We start from the raw sequence: 13,419 nt of genomic DNA on the forward strand, positions 1-13,419 counted from the left end.
ATACTACAGATTTGAATAAGTAATTTAATCCTAATCCTTATAATATAATTCCTATACGCTTAGATTTATATCCAATGACCAGTATGAGTATAATCACAGACAATATTAATTTTGATTGTCGTTTTTGGAGTAAACTAGAGTAGAAATTAAGAAACCACAACGGATAAGTTTCAAGCACCAGTTAATTAATTGGTAAGCGAATTTTCAAGCTTGTTTATTTGAAATAATATGAAATCAAACTGTGATCAAATGATTGTTTATCACCTTCCAAAACGAATGCTACAGCAGAATCAGCAGGATTAAGAAACATGTTAAATGTAATAAAATAATGATGATTTTGAATTCAATTACACTCAACAAACAAAACTTTATAATATATTAATTCATGATTTATGATATAATGATTTGAATCACAACAATACATGTAATGGTCCTTGAAAAAATAACTTACAAAATGAATAATTAGTACACACCATATCCTAATTGACCTAGCATAACCAATACTGTTTAAAAATTAACAGATCTTAATAGGATAATATCACAACAAATACACCATTAAATTCATTCATTCAATTATTATGGAATAACTCTTGGTCTGGCCAAGATCATATCACTATAAGAAATTGTTAACCGCGACCTGACGATCAACTAAAAATAATTGAAAACATACCAACTATGCGATTCATGTAAGAATAGGATCGATGATTCAATAAATACCCATGACGTCATAGGAATTTATTTATTGATTAACAATAACAGTAAGTAAACTTATGAATTTTATATCAATATAAGAGTGAGATATAAAATAAATCGTTTTTGTAATGCAAAAAGAATATCAAGATTTTTTTTTATTTTTTGCCTATTTTTGTAAGATCCATAACGTTTCTATTCTCAGTTGGATTGTTGTATTGAATTTCCTTATGATATTTCAAAAGAATATTAAGAAAGGTACTTAATAAATTTATAAAATTGTTTATGGTGTAAATAAACTTGTCAAAGGATTACATAAATGGTGTTATTAAATAATCGGACGACTAGCGTCCAAATTATGTCTTAGTGTCACACAATATAGAATTAATAGTACATCACTAAGCTTTATGAAGCGCAATAAAGAAAAAAATATTATGTTAGATAGATCTAGTGTATACTAGACTTTCCGCCATACTTAACAACTTTCCTGTCCAATATGCCGTTTATAGTGAGATGGTCTTGCCCAGATCTCAACACATTTGAGCTTATCCATTCGTCAAAGCTTTAATGATAACATTATTTATAAAATTTGCTATTCAATAAGAAAATTAATAAATTGACATTTATTTTAGCTTTGCCAAACATATCCATTATCGCACAGCCCTCATACTGCTTTTGCAAAAGATCTTGTATGTCAACATCAACAGATTCCATCTCTACTCCCATAAACTTTCCTTTTATTGTAAAAACACCATTATGATCTGTTGGAGTAATTTCAAATTGAACATTTTTGAACTGTGATGTTGAAAGTCCATCTATCTCTAACAGAATTCCCCTTTCCAACAATTTAGCACCAGAGTACTTTACTGTTAATTTTGATTTCAATTTTTGAACATCCTTACCGGACCTACGCAAGCACGCATGAACGCTCCTGAAAATAATAATAGAGTTAATCATAATAAAAATTATAGTACTTATTTTTATAAACATACACTATGAGATCACTTACCTTTTTCCAGCATGAAGGTTAGCAAGACACGATTTAATATACTGATCATATGATTTACACTTCTCTTCAAAATATTTTGTCTTCTCCAAGAGACTCTGTTTAGTTCGCGTCAACGTTGCTAACGCGCGCCTTTGCGCTTGTCTGTACTTCCCTTTGTTACACAAATCCAAAGCTATGGATGTGATTAAGGCTTGGTATCCATCTTCTCTCGTCACATAGCCTTCGTCTTCTAACATTTGCAAATTACGTCGTAATTTTGCGATATGTTCACGCAATGACATCGCTTCGTCGGGTCTCGCTTGGCCAGAATATATCCGCCTTTGTACTTTTTCACTGTATTTTTCTTGTTGTTCTTTCGTAGTGCCAATACATATTGCTTCTAGTAAATGTTCACCTATAATATCAATTTAATTGTTAAAATAACATACATTTAACGTTTCATTAAAAATTAGATCAAATATAATCTTACCGTTTAAAAAGGGAATAATAGCGACGCACAACTCTTTAGTTTTAATAAAAAGTTTGTTCAAATCGGTCATATCGTCAGAAGGCGCTTGGAATTTATTTACAAGAGCCAAACACACTTCCAATCGGGCATTTTCTTCGCAATCACCCACTTGCTGTAACGCATAATAATAATGAATATAACAACGTGCAACATGCAGCATGCTCATAGGCTTTAGAATTTTCGCCTTGTTGATTGAATACCGAGGTACTAACCACTGACCCACCCTTGCTCACGAATACGTGTATGTATGTACTTGCATTAGAAAATAATATTGGCTTGACTTACATTACCTACAAAAACTTGTTTTAATAGATAATTTTTATTTAATAGATAGAGTGATTCAAGAGGAAGGTTTATATGTATAATAACATCTATTAAATAAAAAAAGGAGAAGTACTTTTATTTTTAGGTTTCTAATGTGATGTCGTCAAAAATTAAATTTTTTCCGCTTACATTGCAAACGCAGGCTAAACCATACGAGTTTTATCAAAATAATATACTAAGTATTATACACATTGAAAAGGTCTACAGAAAAGTCCGCGATGGTATATGTCTATCTCTTATGGATAACCCACAATAACTTTTTTTTGTCATTTACTTTTTACGACAAATAATGGCTAATTTTCGAAGCGATTTTAACCAATACAGCATTAATCCTTAACCAATTAAATACCTTGAATACATTGTTCATTTAATATAGATCTATATGGCCCTTTACACCGTATGATTTAAGTGAATATTTTCGAAGATATTACAGATTTAAAAATTGCGGGACGTAGCGTTTGCGGCGGTACCGGCCGGCCGCCCGGCTGTCTATTTTATACCCGTGCGAAGCCGGAGCGGGCCGCTAGTATTACATATTTCTATTTACGCGGTTGTTTCATATACTAAAACAGGTATAACTTCGAATAACATTTGTGTTATAGAATTTTGCATTCGCACTTTATCGTCCATAATAAAATAATGTTTGGAGAAAGCTAATCTTATAATATTTAAACCAAGCAAAGAATTTGCGGTAGCCAGAACATTCGTTATTTACCTGGACAATATCATTTTTTTTTATTATAATATCTTATGTGACAAGAATTAAGTAACTTAAAAGAATTAATTTTTAAAATCGTTATTATAAGACACGAAAAATAAACACGTTATATTTGACAAACATTTAATAACATAATTGTTGCTATTGTGGAAAAAATATTCGCAAGTTTTTTTTTACATACGCATATTACATTTTTTTATCGAGGGTATCTCGAAAATACTTTCAAATGTCGAACTTTAGCTAAATCATTGATTTATCAAAACATAATAATATATTATATACACAAGAAGGAAATCAAAGTATAATTATTAATCCTTAAAAACTCACCATCGTAACATCTCTGGAAGCAAGTTGCGCCACGCTGGGCACATCCCCGAGCTCGTCGAGCAAGTCGTTGAGCCGGTCGTCCGCGTCGGGCGCAATCACGTCTTGGTATTCTATTAGAAGCGCATGGGTGTCTACTATTTCCTGAAAGAACAAAGTATTAAGAAAATTCAATTTTACCTTTGACTTATACCTGCATTTGCTATTGATTTTGCAGTTTCAAAAATAACTAGCAGTTTAGATTATCAGCTTTATTTTTCTGATTTCTCATTTTTGAGGGACAGTCAGTCCATCCACTTATTGATAACTTAAAAACATTAAGAAAACTTATCTCTATTTAAAATTTACGCATTTTACAGTTCGCACGAAGACAGGACTACGTTTGTCTAGTCCAGGTTGGTATAATATAACTTACTTGAATAGTTATGTAGATGTGTGGATGATGAAGTAAAGTGGCTTCCGTATATTCATCGACCGCGAAATATTCTTCCAATGTTGGGCCGCGACAACATCGTCTGAACAACTCTTTCATTTTCTCATGACACTCCACTATGAAAGGATTCAGACAGCGGAGGTGACTTGACTCCTCACCAAACTAAATAAATGATGTAATAAAATTTTAATGTTTAGCCTTTTTATTTACACAACAACAAAAAAAAAAACGTTATTTTACGGATATGTTACGTAATTTATTCCAGAAGTAATCAGAAAAAATATCAAGCGGATCAGATATTTTAACAACTCACCCCTTTTTTCGCCGCAGAGAAATGTAAAATTTTAGCAATAGAAGCAAGATTCTTTCGTTGGTCGGTAGTTAGGCAACTGCCATTCGGCATGTTGATTATATGGAATGCATCAGGGGCCACTATCGCAGCATTGAAGAATTGATAGTAAACCAGATTTCCAATCACCTGAAAAGTAATAAGCAGGGATGTAACGGAGGTAGTTTTATCGGAACCGAAATCGGAATCGGAGTTTTCAAATTTGGTTTATCGGAATCGGAATCGAAATCGGAGGCAGGGTCAGTTTGTTTAAAGACAAATAAAACATGATTTATAGTCAATTCTTTTCATTTTTATTTTTTATTATAAAATAAAAAACAACTGTGAAAAAAAAATTGGCATAATTCCAAATGAACAAAAGATAAAATTAATGAATTTAAAGTTTAATTAAAATTAAAACCCAAAATAGCGTGTTACATTTGGTGACATTACAATAAATGAACAATAGCTAAAGCAAATTAAATCAAAATGGACTCCAAAAGTAATGTATTGTACTTTATGAACAAAAGCTTTGATGCTTTGTAACAACTAACAAGTGAAAAAATAATTGATGATAGAGTGCACGTAGTGGGGGTCGGGGGATTCCCCGCGCGACATGTATGAACCTGTTCGGTACAGGCCGTCGCGCGCCGCCCGCTTTGTTTCGTTCGACCTCCGATTAACATCCGATACAAAAGTATCGGAACCGAAGTCGGAACCGAAAGTGTAATAATAATCGGAAGTTCCGACTTAACGGAACCGGAATCGAAGCTCCGTTACATCTCTGGTAATAAGACATTTTGCACTGTACTTGAGTTGAATAAGAAGTGAAGATCAACAAGTTGAAACTAGCAGATTTGATTGTATATTTTTATCATAGCCTTAGAATTGTAACAGGATGTTATCAGTTTCTATAAGTTCTTTTTCCCTCCCTCAGAAAAGCAAGGAATTCATTTTCAAATTGCAATACACTTTAAAGGATACCGCGCTACACGTGACGCAATAAAAGCAAACACTTCTGCAATAACTTTCTCAAAACATATGAAAAAATAAATCAAATTTTAAATAATCTTCTAGCAGAGAAAAACTAAACACACCTTTAGAACATCTTTTTCGGGTGTATGAGGAAATTTCGATGTCAATGATCTGTGTAAAACTCTTGCCATGTATGTAATACAGAAAGGCAATAAATCAGTGGATGATGTTATTTTGTCCAAGAACATAGTTACTACAGCTTTTAATTGAGTCAGTGCCTTTTCTAAACGAGTTTTAACTTCAGGATAATTGAGGGCTTCTTCTTGGGTCACGGAATATGGCAGTTTTCTGTGAATAGAAAAGTATTTTATCATATTAATAATCATTCCTTAGTTATGCGCTACGCAGTTATTTAAACGTGTGAGGATTTTTTCTTTTTATTTAATAAAGTTTCTATACACAAGAAGACCAAATAATATAGTACTAATTTTCTTAATAAAACTTACGAAATTTGGCCTGTTTTCATTTCAGTCTCATTTCTCCAAGCTTTATAAATTTCTACTGGACCTGTTTCAATGTTCAATTCTCTATCCTGTATTATTTTTTCCACTAGAGGTCCTATTATGGTTTGAAGGCTATTTAAACCAGATAATTGTCTCGACAAACTGACTGCCATTTTAAGGACTAAAGGTGTAGATGCTATAATATCGAAAGGTTTCGTGACCTTACAACTAATTTCCTCCTCTAAAGTAAATCTAAAGAGTTTTAATAACAAATATTCGTCTCTGGTATATGCGCCAAAATTATAAAGACTCAGAACGACATTTTGTAGAAAAGAATTCGTTTTATTTTGTGGTATACAAAACAATAGTTTAGATAAATATGTTGGATTTGTTTGCAATTCATAGAATAGATGTTGGTAGCCGTCTAAAAGCCTTTTGCTTTCTTTAGTGAGAGATTTTAGACCCTTAACCGCAGTTGCGATAGTTGCAAGGGACCCCTTTGCATCTTTGTTAACAGTCAACTTATTCATAGAATTATGTTTGACTAAATTGTTAAGTTTCAAGCCGTGAGCAGCGACTTCTTGTAAAGCAATACGATTTTGTACAAGAAGACCAATTTTTAAGTCCATATCGTCAATTTGCTTTGATAGTTCCTGATTTTTCCGAATTGACTGGACAACTTCAGATTTTAATGTCTGCAGTTCGATTTCCCTATCATAATCGTCAGTGGTAAAGTCAAGCATATGTATGAATTTCTTGACAACTCGTAATGGTGGGTTGGGAGAGTGGAACAACGAAGTGAATGCTTCCCGAGCACGTCGGCCTCGCCAAAGAGCCTGTATTTTGACTATTTTTTGTTCCTGTACAAAATATAAAATAATTATTACACATTACATTTAATTCAAAAAACTAAAAGTATAAAGATACATATGAAATAGTTAAATGATTGAAATTCACAAGAGATATTTTAAAGAGAATTAGACTGCATATTATAAATTTACCTGTACTTTGTACCAAGCTAAGGGGTTTAATTTTCTTTCTTGCTTCAATTTAGCTTCAATAGCTTTCATTTTAATCAAAGTTCCATATTTTCTTTGAATCAAAATCTGTCTCCACCATGATTGTATTCTTATTATGGATTCTATATTATCTTTAAAATAATTGTATCTTTCAACTTTTTGTCTCATTAAATAGCCTTTGCAATGTGCTTGAAACTTAATCAATGTTTTCTCAAAATGCATCTGTTTATATGAATTGATGTGGTGTTTATTTGTTTTTTCTATAATAGCTTTAATATCTTTCTTAGTCAAGTAGCGTGCGTGAGGTACAAAATCTTTTGGTGTCGTCCAACTGTATGTGTAAGATTCCACATCTATATAGACAGTATTACCAGCTTCTGTATGGCACACTATCCAAGGGCAAATGTAATGTCCTTTTTTCTTGATGGCCTTACAAAACATTTGAAAATACACCTCTTTACAGGAACTATCAACTGAACTTGAATCAGAGAGAAGTGGGCACATCAACATTTTCCAAAATGTATTTAGATCATTCTTAATTACAGCCAAATTCAATTCAACAATTGCATCAGTCAATTCTTTGACTTTCAATGATTCAATGTTAACATCATTAATAGCTTGAAGAATATCATCCAGCCAAAGATTTTGAGATTCTTTGTTTAACAGCCTTTTCTTCAATGTTCTCATATACAGATGATATTCTTCTTTATGTAGTGTTAGTGGAATTTTGAGACAAGGGCTCTTTAATAATGCTATTAAAGTGTTGACATTCTCTTCTGCAACTGCTTTGTTTATGCAATCAACTACTTCTATCACTGAAAACAAAAAGTGACTCATTACTTAGTTAATACAAGTAACAGTACAATTAAAATTTCATATGAATAAATACATACACTCATCATTATTGTCATCTTTCATGTTAACCATTTCAATTGTGTCTCTTACATCCTCCAATGTTAACAAAGGGCATTCACATTGTTCTTTAAATTTAAATTCAAGAGCAGAAACTAAAGCAGAAAAATATCGGCGGCGGCAATGCGGACGTAACATTTCTAAATGTATCTGCTTAGAGTTAAGGGCATTCCAGACTGCCACTTCATCCCCTCTTTCAACTGCTTCAGAGATAGAAGCTATTGAAGTCAAATAGGACACAGATGCAGCTATCTCACTTTCATTAAGATTTTTATCCAATTCACATTTTTCCAATCTCATCTCTTCATGTAATAATGGCATAGCAAACTTGTTGATTTTAAACTTAAGTCCCAATTTTGGATTTGTTAAAGCTACATATAAATCATCAGGGCTGCCTTCATCTAATGCCCTGTTGACATCAGATATGGCTGATTTATGGCCAACATGTTCAAGAGATTTGTTATTACCATCATAAATGATGCTTTGAAATATTTTATGCCAATTTGTGATGCTCTCTACATCAACATCTTTACTATTTTCTGTCAATTCTTGGACCACATCACAGTAAAAATCAAGGTTATTTGGGTTGTAGTCTTTTAATTTAACCCATTCTTCATTGAATATTTTATGTAAACTATTAACATCATTTCTGTGACAAGCTGAACACAGAGATTTCCACAAGAACTTATAGTTTGTAGAAGTTATGTGTCCTTGAATTTCCACCAATGTCAACATTTCATCATAATCATCAGGGACATAACTGTCATTGAGAGAATGATTATGGGCCACTTGTATTTTTTCATACTTTGCATTTTTCAAAATATCCTTATATGTATCTATCAACCGATTCTGGACATATTTCACCTTAAGCTGAGGGTTCAATAAAGCTGCTGTTATTGGTTTTTCTGTATCTAATAAATCATTGAGTTCTTGTAATGCTTTGTGGGTACTTGTATTGTCATCAATGCTATTGCTGGACAGGATGCCACTGATCTTTTGAAACATTGGTAAAGGATGCTTACATTTTTGCAAGTCCTTTGAAACAGAATCTAGTTGTTCATCTAAAAATGGGAAATTAACATTATAATATTTAAGTAGAATGTAAATTTTAAATATAAAGTCCAATATGGAAATGGGGCCTAGTGAAATATATAATAAGAAATTAAAATGATTTCGTTTTGAGTACAGTAACCAACATCAACAGGTAGGTAGCAATTATGTGCAATATTTAAAGCCTCATAGTGCAAGGGACCACAACTTTCTAGGTGACAAGAGTGATCAAGCAAAGGACCATATTGTGTTCTCTGAGAGTTGGGGAATAACACATCTTAATATACTATGAAAATAAATAATATAAAAAAATAATTTGGAAAATCCAAAAGTGCACGCCTCATAATTTTTTTTTAATAAATATTTATTAATTATTATTTTTGTTTATTTAATAACAATTAAACCACATCGAATCAGACCCTGAAAAATGAAAGGGTTCTATTCCTGAGCATACTCAAGCGTAAGAGAAAAAAAAAGACTCGATTAGTAAAGTATTTCGGTCGCTATCGTGTTAACAAGAAAAAGGATCCGCACATACAGACACACGGACGTCCAAGACAGAACTTTTTTAAACTGTTTTTTAACTAGTTTAAATAACAAAAATGACATCAAAAATATCATGAACGTTAAAAATAGTGTTTTTTCTTAATATGTGTGTGTATGTATTATCTTACAAGTGCAATGTATGATACATAAAGACATTTTAAGTTTGAAAAATCAGATGTTTTGCGCGAAGTGACAGTAGTACCCACCTCAACGCTTCGCTTATGAGGCGTGCAATATTAAAGAATATATCATTCTCACCTGTAAAAACAGCTTTACCAAAAACATCATGAATTATTGGTGCTTTGCCTAGTTTAAATAAATGAGAACTTAATGCATGGATGCAGTAAATTACTCTTGGCATATTCTTATTGTCGTATATATCTGTTGTTTCTGGTTGAAAGGTCTGATAAAAAAAATATAATACCTTTATTTCATTAATAATAGACAACATTATTTTATTTCAATAATAGATACTTATTATGTATAGAATAACAGAAAAAAACATAGTTATAATTACCGTAGGTAATTCAGTTTTCTGCAATACTTGTAAAAATTTATTTATATTATCAGTATGTTTAAACTGTAGTCCCATAACCTGAAATATACAAAAAAACATATTCCAAACACAAATTTAACATATTTACTTATTTTGCATAGATTAGACCTTGTCCTCAAGGTTTCAAGATTTTTTCCAAATAGTGAGAATATTTGATAAAATTAGCATTAAATATGAGCTAGTGTGACCGTATTGTTAATTTATTTGTTGTACGGAAAACATGACAAGCATTCTGCCATTTGAAAAGAGGAATGAATCAAACCACTACCAACAAGGCAAACAACAGATAATATTATATTGGTTTGTAATGCAAAATTTTAATGACGATACTAACTTATTTTTTACTTTAAAATGATATTAAATATAGTGTACAATAAAGTAAGGTACCTTGTATCGCCGTTGATCAATGTCGTATATTTTGTTCCAAGGAAGTAAGTCAGGTGCAATGAAATGGCCCAGCTTAGCCAGGTAAACGCCATTCCTTAAACATTCTTCAAATTCAACAGCTGTAGGTAAGGACTCTTTTAAACAGGCTTCCATCCATGTTTTGGCCTCTTCCAGGCGACAAAGGTACTCGTAAGCAATAGTTCTTTGTCGAATAACATCCATTTCCTGTGCTGTTTTACGAACATCTGTGTCGCCTTCTAAAGTTTAAAATATATTTAATATACACTTTCGAATATCTCACTTTAATTTACATTCTACCTCGTACGTTTATCCGTTAAATAATGCAATAATATGAATTTAATAAACAGAAATTACATTTCTTTGTAAACTTACCATCGTCGATTTTTCCAATAAGTGTCTCATTTTTATCCTTCCCCATGACTTATAATTTATTATATCGACATAAGGCACACCAAACTCGCACATTCGCTTTTATAAAAAACATTAAATTAAAAATTGTTAAAACTTAGAGCAATGCAATAAAAATATTTGTATTTCCAGAGCGGTTACAAATCCACAGATAAGACAAATTATGCCTTCACTGGTGACAGGATGACTCTTGGTGGTAAAAGTTTATTGCTATATCTGTATTTTGGACAAATGGATCAAGAAATGGATATTCAATACGTGTTCAATACTGTGTTCAATACCTTTTCAATACGTACTTGTTTGATTTTATGAGAACATAATTCATTTAGAAATTAAATACTTTTAAAAGTACATATTATTAAGCTATTGCATAGCTTCTATGGCGGGCCTTGAGCGCGGGGACCGAATCCAGAAATTGCGTAACGAAAAACCTCACGCTCCCCACTCCAACGGGCGCGGAGGTGTGGCGTGAAGGCATAGCAATTAGCATGCAAATTGAAAATTTGCAATAGCTTTACCTCGGCAGTCCCCGAGTGCCACACGTCTTTCATATATTCTATTCTATATTCTATTTATTCTATTATATATATTTATTCTATATTCTATTCAGTAATACAATATACATATTATATTTCTAAGTTAATGAAGATAGCAAATATTTCGACATGACCTACGCTACGGCGCTAATCTGTATGAAGGTTCATACTTCATATCTGGAAAAAACAACCTAAAATTAAAAAAAAAACAACGGAAGTCATTTTGCCTTCTATCTTCCTGTATAGTTCATTATCTTTAATTATTAAATTATATGCTCTTTGACCGTTGCAATTTTGTAAGGTTGCATTTTTTATTAAAAAGAACAACGCGTAATTATTAGAGTATGGAAGAAGAGAGTAGTGATACATTTAGAAAAGAATCTCCTTTCAATCCAATTTGTAAATGTTTTCTGGAACCTGCAATTTCTGACGAAGAAGTAAAAATTTCATTTCGTAAAGAACAGGTTCTAAACACGGTAGTAAGAACCGAAACATATCTCCGAGAGCGTCGAATTCCAGAACTTATTCGTTTTCTTCTCACCAAGTTAATATCTCAGGCCCCACCTAAACCAATTGCTTTTCTTGAAAAGTTGATTGATGATTGCATGCTCTTTCGGGCAGGACATGGAGCGGCGCCAGTTCTGTTTGAATCAAGGTAAATACTTTATCATACAGCTGTTGTAGTCTAAGGCTTTATCACTTCAAAGATAGTAGGTACAATAAATATACAATTAGACAAGATGTTTTAACAGTCTGCCTATCGGTTCAGAATTGTCATGAAGTGGTATCAATAACTGTGATCCATTTCAATCAAATCAAATATTTTTATATCCGAAGATCTTAAAATTGTTTTTTTATTTGCAGGCACTTAGAGGCGGTAATTAAAAGCTTTGATCCATGCCAACGAGGATGGTTAAGCGCAGGTCAAGTTCGCAGGCTTTATACTACTTTAGGATTAGTACCTGAAGAATTTGTAGAGGAAAGGGTGCCCGTTGACTTAGTTTTCAAAAGCGTAAAATGTTGTCAAGAGAAAGAGTTATATAATTTACTTGCTGCTGGAACAATCTCGGACAACTACAGCGATTATTTGAAATCTGATAATGTCTCTATCTCTATCAATAATAAAGCTCCAATGGATGATTACTTTTTGTACATTTTTTTCCTAGCGTTTTGACGAAAGTCATTGCTAATACTATTTTATACTATCTACTACTATAATCTTTTTGTGAGGGAGCTTTAGAGGAAGGGGAAAATAACCCAAAATAGGCATAAAATTTGAATGAGACTTTTTAGCGGATTTTAACCGTGATATTATACTGTATAATACTTATTCTATTCAGCTAACTTCCGGGAGAATATCAATAGTAGCGTTGGATATTCTAAGTTCTTTGAATTTCTATGGAAATACGTACAACTTAAGAAAAAAAAAATTGGTTGTCTGTAAAGTCGGTTTACTGACGATAGTTGAACGTGACAACACGTAGGTAGTGATTATATCCTCTTTGGTGACAACGTCCGATTGTGCTTGTTTGTCGCTCGTTCCACGCTCTCGCTTGCAATTCAAGCCACAGTAGTCACATACTACATCTCAGGCATTTGTTTTTCCCACAGATATAAAAACATTACTTGAAGGTTTTTCCTCTTTAATATTGATCAAAGCTTTCTCTATACACGTAAATTACGAACCCCACAGCCGGATACCCCAAAAAAACATATTTACGAAACTATAATATTTTAATTAAAATTAAACTCTACGCTTATGTCACCGGAGTTAAGGAATCATCTTTAAGATATTACTTGCTCTGTGGGAATCATTTTTATTGGAAAAAATTAGACATAGGTAATAGCGGCAGTACACATGGGGCCAAGGCGTTGGGCCAACGTGTTGGGAAAAAATGAAGGATATCAAGATTCCTGTTCACACATTGGCGTACTGATCATTCTGCATTGGCGCTTCAAGGATGGACGTAGTCCGTAGAAGTTCTTGCAGCCGCGGCAATTTATTTATACAGTGCGTTTAATTATTACGTACATGTGCATCAATAACAATGAATGTACTCTGCCGTCTGCGATGATATTATTTTCCAATCTCTATTGTCCTTTTTTATTTCTGTATAAATAAAACATTATTATGTTTAGATTTTTTCAAATGTTTAAAATGTGTACATTTTA

At 32.4% G+C, this 13,419-nt stretch overlaps 2 protein-coding genes across 2 annotated transcripts; one reads left to right on the plus strand and one right to left on the minus strand.

The window, feature by feature from the left end:
* Positions 1-1,186: 1,186 nt before the first annotated feature.
* Positions 1,187-11,063, minus strand: LOC149907809 (ras GTPase-activating-like protein IQGAP1). The gene is made up of 14 exons (XM_090102915.1): positions 10,676-11,063; positions 10,283-10,539; positions 9,857-9,934; positions 9,598-9,742; positions 7,725-8,804; positions 6,814-7,646; positions 5,816-6,672; positions 5,432-5,657; positions 4,320-4,484; positions 3,989-4,168; positions 3,577-3,717; positions 2,169-2,319; positions 1,700-2,093; positions 1,187-1,621 (listed from the first exon to the last, which is right to left on the minus strand). The coding sequence occupies exons 1-14, from the start codon at positions 10,719-10,721 to the stop codon at positions 1,267-1,269; spliced, it is 4,908 nt and encodes a 1,635-aa protein (XP_089959041.1). The 5' UTR covers positions 10,722-11,063; the 3' UTR covers positions 1,187-1,266.
* Positions 11,064-11,591: 528 nt separating this feature from the next.
* LOC149907810 (uncharacterized) lies at positions 11,592-12,421 on the plus strand. The gene is made up of 2 exons (XM_090102552.1): positions 11,592-11,902; positions 12,112-12,421. Exons 1-2 carry the CDS (start codon positions 11,592-11,594, stop codon positions 12,419-12,421), a joined length of 621 nt encoding a protein of 206 aa, XP_089958678.1.
* Positions 12,422-13,419: the final 998 nt, after the last annotated feature.

Source organism: Colias eurytheme, chromosome 6 (genome assembly GCF_061535395.1).
Source record: "Colias eurytheme isolate Ceu_HAF_F1 chromosome 6, ilColEury1 Martin Lab GWU primary, whole genome shotgun sequence".
NCBI lineage: Eukaryota > Metazoa > Arthropoda > Insecta > Lepidoptera > Pieridae > Colias > Colias eurytheme.

Coding starts and splice junctions, on each gene's coding strand:
- LOC149907809 (XM_090102915.1), bottom strand. CDS start 10,721: ATGGGGAAGGATAAAAATGAGACACTTATTGGAAAAATCGACGATG. Junction 5,658..5,815: donor ATGAAAACAGGCCAAATTTC/GTAAGTTTTATT, acceptor TTCTATTCACAG/AAAACTGCCATATTCCGTGA. Junction 2,094..2,168: donor TATTATTCCCTTTTTAAACG/GTAAGATTATAT, acceptor TTGATATTATAG/GTGAACATTTACTAGAAGCA.
- LOC149907810 (XM_090102552.1), top strand. CDS start 11,592: ATGGAAGAAGAGAGTAGTGATACATTTAGAAAAGAATCTCCTTTCAAT. Junction 11,903..12,111: donor CCAGTTCTGTTTGAATCAAG/GTAAATACTTTA, acceptor TTTTATTTGCAG/GCACTTAGAGGCGGTAATTA.